General features: G+C 40.8%; 1 protein-coding gene across 4 annotated transcripts in view; it reads left to right on the top strand.

Moving 5' to 3' along the window:
* Nucleotides 1-7,798, top strand: part of LOC109971049 (neurofibromin) — an 87,886-nt gene that overhangs the window by 23,593 nt on the left and 56,495 nt on the right. For 3 of the 4 annotated variants that reach the window (XM_020619067.1, XM_020619069.1, XM_020619070.1), the window contains exons 18-24: nt 966-1,039; nt 1,321-1,404; nt 3,912-4,301; nt 4,794-4,933; nt 6,251-6,373; nt 6,558-6,641; nt 6,741-6,857. In XM_020619067.1, coding sequence (XP_020474723.1) covers nt 966-1,039; nt 1,321-1,404; nt 3,912-4,301; nt 4,794-4,933; nt 6,251-6,373; nt 6,558-6,641; nt 6,741-6,857 — 1,012 coding nt within the window. The remainder of the gene's footprint in view (nt 1-965; nt 1,040-1,320; nt 1,405-3,911; nt 4,302-4,793; nt 4,934-6,250; nt 6,374-6,557; nt 6,642-6,740; nt 6,858-7,798) is intronic. The other variant, XM_020619068.1, reaches the window with a different exon arrangement.

The raw sequence follows: 7,798 nt of genomic DNA, 5'->3' as shown, positions 1-7,798 counted from the left end.
GGGAGATTAGCTACAGCGCCATGGGCTGTAAACGTCACAGGAACAGCTAGATCTCTAGAGATATACTTGGAGCCTTGAGACTGTCCAGGCTTTTCTACTGTTGTGCTTCTCAAATCCTCAGACAATTCTTTGCTGTTCTTTCTTTTCTCTATGCTCAGTGTGGTCCACATGACACAAAGGTTGAGTCAACTTTTCTCTATTTTAACTGGTTCCCAGTGTGATTTCTATATCACCAGCACCTGTTGGTTGCTACAGGTGAGTTTCATTACAAACTAAAGGAGCATCACCTGCTTGAAATACAACTATTTCTGATGGTTTTGAAAAGGTGATAATGATTTTGTACAGTCCATGTTTGGAGTTCTGTGTGAAATGGATGAGATTTGGCTTTTTTGTGTTGTTGGAATGCAAACAAAAGAAATAAACATGAGAATACCAAAGAATTTGTTTGCAACAGTTTTCTGGGAGAAGTGGTGAGTTATCTGACAGAAATGCAGGGGAGTCTACTTTTGGACATGACTGTGAATGAGACATTTAGCGAAGTAGTTGCTAGCAGACATAACATACTTGTCCTTTGTGAGCTCAGTTCGTCCTCTTATTGCAGCATGGTGTGATCTAACAAAGGAGATGAGCTACATGAACTGTTTTGCGTAAAATGGATACGCCAACCTTTTGCAGTGCTTCTGTGTTTAAGCATTCCCCTGTCAAGGGTTTTTCTAGAGGCCCAGGCAATTGAGATAAGAATTTCTGAGCTTCGAACATGCAGATACCAAAAAACAACATACAAAAGTGTTATGGAAATGAAAAGTATGGCGCATTGTTAAATCTGTGTCTGAACGGTTCCCAGTGGTACCACTAAGCAGAATGTAATTCTTCCCTCTGGAATTTTGTAGAAATTATACAGACACTGGTAGCTTATGAGCTTGAACTGTTGGTTTTCTTTAACAGTGTGTTTCTTGTTTCCACAGGCCGCTCCACCCTGCAGAAGAGGGTGATGGCCTTGTTAAGGAGGATAGAGAACCCCACACCAGGAAACATTGAGGTAACACTGGGTTCAAATTCCTGTGGGTCTCACTGTTTTCTTTAGGTAACTCCTCTTCATTATTGTCAGTTGAAATTCATGTGATTTTTTTTATTTATTTATTTTTTTTGCTTTTCCGAAAAAAAAGTAACAGTTTTAATTAACCATGCAACAGTATTGAAACCTGTACACTTCCTTATGTATGATGTGAGATCAGTATTGCTTGTTACTCAGTTTTCTGTTACCTCTGTTTGTGCTCTATTGCTAATGAACAGTTTTATGTGTTTTGCTTCCACCTTCAGGCTTGGGAGGACACATACGCTAAATGGGACCAAACCACCAAACAGATTCTGAACTTCCCCAAAAACAAGGCTGATGATGGGCAGGTTGGCATGTTACAGAAGGGATAGATTGGATTCAAGTTCTTTGTCCATCAAATGTGATCAAACAGAACTCCTCAGATTTAGGTGAAAGAGGAAGATAGGATCTTTGCTGTGTTTTTACAGAAGTTACACTGACTGGTCTGCTGGGAAAGGATTAGTTTGCTTTTTAAATCCTCATCAGTGAATTTAAATACAGTGGCTTTAGAAAGTATTCAGGTCCTTTCACTTTTTGTGCACTTTGCTGTGTTATAGAAATAATTGTAAATAGATCTAACTGCCTTCAGTCTACACTCAATAACCCATAATTCCAACCTGAAATCACTTCTCCAGATTTATTAAAAATCAAGAAAATTTCTCATTTATAAAAGCTCACCGACCCTTAATTCAGCATTACTCGAGACTGGGGTGGCGGTTCATCTTGCAGCACAATAATGACCTGAAGCACACAGCCAGGGCGACATTGTAGTGGCTTCAGGACGAGTCTCTGACTGTCCCTGAGGGCCCCAGCCAAAGCCCAGTCTTAAACCCGACAGAACATCTGTGCAGAGACTTGAAGATGACAGTTCACAGACACTTCCCCCCCAATCTGACGGAGGCTGAGAGGATCTGCCAGGAAGAACGGGATAAACTGCCCAAGTCCAGATGTGCAAAGCTTGTAGAGGCTTACCCAAGAAAACAAAGCTGTAACTGCTGCCAACGGGGCTTCTACAAGGTACTGAATTAAGGGTCTTAATACTTTTGTAATTTTTATTTATTTTTTTTTTTTATATAATGCCTTTACAAAAATATATAAAAAGAAGTCTCCACTTTCACTGTCATTATGGCTTATTGATGGGCAGAAATGGCAGTATTATCCATTTATAATGAAATCTACCACACAGTGCAAAATGTGAAGGGGTCTCAAATCTTCCTGAAACTACTGTACATATAAATGTCTTAACCAATGATATGTTCGGCCCACTGCTGGCTTGTTGGCTGGGTTCCTTGGCCCTGTTCTGCCAGATATTTTGCCTGCATGAACAAACAGGGAGCTGTGTTGTTCGGAGTATGTAGTTTCATGTACTGGTGAGACAGTGAAATATGATCCAGGAAGTCCAGTTGAAGGAATGGATTCATGTGTTTAAAGCTTATTAGATGCCCAACCATAGCACAGTGGCATGTAAAACTCACAGTATTTTACAACTCAAAGTTATCAGACAGTTGACTCTTTCATGTTTGGTGAATGTGAGGGAAACAGTGAGCTAAAATATAACAGAAAATTGACAAACTTTGTAAGTAGGCTGTTGTAGAGACCCTTTGAGACACTTTAGTTGCACAGAGATATTCATACTGCTATAAATTTGTTCTTGTAAATGATTCCAGGGAAATCAGTAGGGCTGGACCCAAAGATCTCACTATTCTGATGTTCATTCTTTGGATCGATAATCAGTTTTCAAGTTTGATATTTGAATATTTGATACATCAATACTGATAGAGCCTGAGTCAGATGATGAAGAGGAAAGAACAGAATGGAGACAACCTGGTCCGCTGGTACCTGCAAATTCCCACATAAGCATTACTCTGATAGCCTGACCATATATTCTAAATCTAAATGGTTACCTTCTTGGCTGAAAAATACCAGGGCTTTTTAAGATGGCATAAGATCAATAGTAGGACAAAATATTCACAGATTGAGTTCTTGGATCAGTAAATCTTAGGCAGAATGTTGTTAAAACACAACTGACATCTCTTTCTTACTGTGGTAAGGTTAACAATGAGCTACAGCCTAATTTTCATCAAAATGAGCGGTTTAGATGAAATATTGTAAGCTATGTGCAGCCAGAGACCATCTACAAAGTGCAATGCTGAAAAGAGATATTATTATTCAATAGCTTCCCTCTTACACACAAACTAAATGTTGTGGTATAACCTGTGGGACACCAGTGAGATGTGATCACTACCCTAAGAATGAGTACTTTTGTACTAACTCTTTTCTGTGTTGCACTTTGTAGACTGTCCATGTGCACTCATCTTGTTCGTTGTCTGAATAAAGGTTGTAATGATAAAGGTTCCCTATGTCTGAATGACAGTAAGCCATCATTGCAACAATTGATGAAGCAAGCAGGTTGTTGCAGCACCATGAGAACAGAGCTGGCCAACACCAGGAATATTTGAATCTTCACCAGCTATTACTACCAAAGCTCTGGAACCCAAAAATGGCGGGTGGGACAGCCCAGGAAGTTACTCACTTAAAACAAAAGGGAGGAAAGGGTGTTTCCCCGGTTTAAAAAAGGATCAGTGATTGTTTGGTAGGAACATTGCTCTGTAGTCACACAGGAATATGGCTGACTCTCTGCATGGGAGGGCACTTGATGTCTGAATTGTCTCTTGGCTTGATTTTTTTGGGGGGGGAATAACCAAAATCATGAAAACAAATCTTACTAGGTTGGCTGTGGACAGAGAGAAGCTGTGTTACACACGTCGCCTCTATGGTGTTGTGCTTCTGCCAGTGTCTCCTTGTCCCTCCACAGCAGGAGTGGATCAACATGACCGGCTTCCTGTGTGCTTTGGGCGGCGTTTGTCTCCAGCAGCGCGGTACCCCCGGCCCAGCTACCTACAGCCCACCTATGGGCCCCATGAGCGAGCGCAAGCACTCCATGATCTCCATGGGCCCCTTTGAAGTATCTAACCCGGTAGCCACGGTCTCGTCCTGCACCTCATCGGCCTCCAGTGAGACACCTGTCAGCCGCTTCCTGGACCGGCTGCTGGCCCTGCTGGTGTGTGGCCATGACAGGGTCGGCCTTCACGTTCGCACCAATGTTAAAGACCTGCTGGGGCTGGAGCTCAGCCCTGCCCTCTACCCCATGCTCTTCAACAAGCTGAGGAACAGCATCGGGAAGTTCTTTGAGACACAAGGACCGGTGAGTGCAGCTGTGGGGCTGTTTGTATTCAGGTAACAATTTTTCAGCCACACAGGCAGGCCTGTACTACACTGGTAGAAAATCAGCTTAACTGTTTAGTAGTACATGTGTAGTGATTTTAACACACTTTGTTGGAGGGCAAATATTAACCCACCCCAAATCTGTCTGGATTGATTGATTAATTTAAAAAGTAGTAATTTGTAAATGAGGTTTTCTAAAACCGATAAGAATCTCAAGGCTTCTTAGATCATATTTGCCCTTTGCCTTTTCTAGGGTTTCTTTTTTTTTTTTTTTTTTTTAAATCTGTTTAATCAGTTCTTCTGGTATGTAACAGCACATCTTTGATGAATCTCAGATCTTGTGTCTAGAATTAAAAAATTAGCCTCCTGTATTTATTAGAATATTATTTTTGAGGTGCGTGGTTTTAAGCTGTCTGTAGTACTTCTGTTACTTTTCTGTCTGAAATGTACTTAGTGGTTCTCCTCTTTCCAGGTTCCTATTAACGACACGAACACCCAGTTTGTGGAGCAAACGATAGCCATCATGAAGAATCTACTTGATAACCACACTGAGGGCAGCTCTGAACACCTGGGACAGGCCAGCATTGAGACGATGATGCTCAACCTGGTCAGGTCAGTTCCTTTGACCCACTAACTCCCAGAATGGAGTTTGCACTGAACATCACTGCCTGTTCATATATGAGCCTGGAGACTGCTGTGTCCACTGTTCATCAGTCTCTTATTCAGTGCACTGATATTCAGTAGTCAAAATGACCAAAATCGCAAGTAAAATTTTGAAGTTCTTAAGACCTCACTGGAAAAATACTCTAAATAAGTTAAAGAGTCTTTGAAGGAGCTGGAGAGAGCTACAGGTTAGTCAACTGTCAGTCTCACCTCTCAATCCATGCACACACAAGATACATGAAAGCCTTCTATAAGCCTTAAAGTCTGGCTGACATACACGTCTTGGAGGGCGTAGAGCAATTATTGACCTCTAGAGAGAAGCTGGCTCTTCTTGAATGGGAGCGAGTTGGAGCCAGCAGCTTGCGGCTGTCAGTGGCACTGATATTTATACTTCCACAATGGTATCACTTAACTTCTGCCTGTGTAGCTCCTCTTCTGCTGGTATCATAATCACATGGGCAACACCAGCTTCAACCAAACCAGCATGCAATGCACAGTTTTATTTAGAAGATAAATCACAGGTAAAAGATGATTTGTTTACTGAAGGCAAATGTTTTCTCTCTTCAGAACAGAGTCCATCATCACAGCTGTTAGCAAAACTAGCCATTAGCCACTGTCTTCTGTCAATTTATATTCCATGTGATTGCATGACATTCTGTCAGTTCCAGTGAGTGTATTAGCTCCTTTGACTATTGCTTGGGAAAGACGGACCTTGTAATAAACCATGGAAAAAAACTATAAAGACTCTTTTATAGAACACAAACAGTTTGAATGCTAGATAATTATGTTTAGGAACTTGTTCTTTGTTTGTTTTTGGGTCTTCATTCTGTGTATATTATCTCATTTTAACAATGTGTTATCTTCATTTTGTCTTGGATTTTATTATGCTTATTGTTTTTAATGCTGTTTTTCTTGGCCTATGTAAAGCACTTTGCCTTGCCTACTTATTAAAATATTTTAGAATAGCTACAGAACAAAATAGAAGAATAAGATTATTGCTCACCAGAGTGTAAATTTGCCTTAAAAGCAGTGCAACATCATAACAAATACAACAGATATGGAAACCAGATACATCCAGAGTTTAAAACCCTGCACACCAGTGACACCTAAATAAAACATTACAGCCTATATTAAATGAAATGAATGTGTGGTGGCCAGACATTGTGAGGAATCGGCGAACATGGTGAAAAGCTCATTTTCATTTTATGTGACTTAAAGACAGAACCCAGTCTTCTGATATGTAGTGACCTGTGCACTATCTCTCAGGTATGTGCGCATCCTGGGCAACGTGGTCCATGCGATTCAGATCAAAACCAAGCTGTGTCAGCTGGTGGAGGTGATGATGGAGAGAAGAGATGACCTGTCCTTCTGCCAGGAGATGAAGTTCAGGTCAGTGAAAGTTGGGTATAGACACATCACTCTGGATGTTTGGCAGAGCCACTTCTATGGCTCCACACCAACTACCCGTGCTACTTTTTACATATCAGTGTGTTTACTAGACACATTCAAAGTGTGAAGAGTGATGACGCACATGAAGCCTGATGTAGGGTCTTGTTGTATATGGTGCTGATAGGAACAAGATGGTGGAGTACCTGACAGACTGGGTGATGGGGACCTCCAACCAAGCTGCTGATGATGACATCAAGTGCCTGACAAGGTCCACCTTTGTGACGTGTGCTTAACTCAACTAATGCATTGTAAGGAAGGCAGAGAGCACCCTCTTAACAGTTTTTTCCTTTGTGTATATGACGTACAGGGACCTGGACCAGGCGAGTATGGAGGCAGTAGTGTCTCTGTTAGCTGGTCTTCCTCTGCAGCCAGAGGAGGGGGATGGGGTAGAACTGATGGAGGCCAAATCTCAGCTCTTCCTCAAGTAAGAACACCAATTCACTCAACAGCCTCTGGCATTGTAACAACTCATCCTAAATTCATCTTAAGATCCCTGAAGGTGAACCCCAGGTACAGATTTGAGGAGAACTCCATGCTGTTTCTGTATTTGCACATGTATTTTATGTATGCACTTGTATAAATTTATTGTGTCCTGACCAATTTAGCAATTTTGTCAGGCAATTGAGGAATGAATTGTCAGTACTAGAGGGAAGTGGACTTGATGGAAAGTTAGTGATGCATCTTTTAATAAAATTCCTAACTTATAAGTAAGGGAGGGTGGGGGAACAGTTGGGACTATGACAGGTTGCAAGTGGTGCCACACTGGGGAAACCTAGTAAATACACAACAGAGAAATAGATCCTTTTCATCTCTATAATACAAAAAACCCTCTCTAGTTAATCCGTGCCCACACCTTTAATGGGAGATGGACAAATAAATTAATTGAATAGCTTGTTGATGAACTTTTTTATTTTATTTTATTTTATTTTTTTATTGAAACAAAGTAACACATTAACAAAACAAGTCTAGACTCGGGAGACAAGACAACTGATACATGTCATTACAAAAAGATGTAGAGTGTTTTACAAGACTGGTGTATGAGGCTGTGAAGTGTGTGTATTTCCAACTACTGTATACAGTGTATAAAGGGCAAGAAAGGGAGAAGGAGAGGAAAAAAAAAATCGCAACCATGATAAGATGCTGCTAATAAAATCAGCTTGTTACATTTATAGAGGTTGGTGGGAATGTGCGTGGCCTCAGCCCCAGGTGTTTGGTTCAAGTTGAAATGTGCTTAAATTATTAATTAATTTAAATTAATAATTCATTAAAATTGAGATGCCTCTTTGCCTACTGCTATATGTTGATGAAAATATTTGGTTAAATTGTTTACATTTAAGGTTTTGTGATTCTGGATTTGTTAGGTGG

The sequence above is a fragment of the Monopterus albus genome, unplaced genomic scaffold (assembly GCF_001952655.1).
Source record: "Monopterus albus unplaced genomic scaffold, M_albus_1.0 scaffold214.1, whole genome shotgun sequence".
Lineage (NCBI taxonomy): Eukaryota > Metazoa > Chordata > Actinopteri > Synbranchiformes > Synbranchidae > Monopterus > Monopterus albus.
Note: the sequence above shows the minus strand (reverse complement) of the source record. Positions and strands in the feature narration are given on the sequence as shown.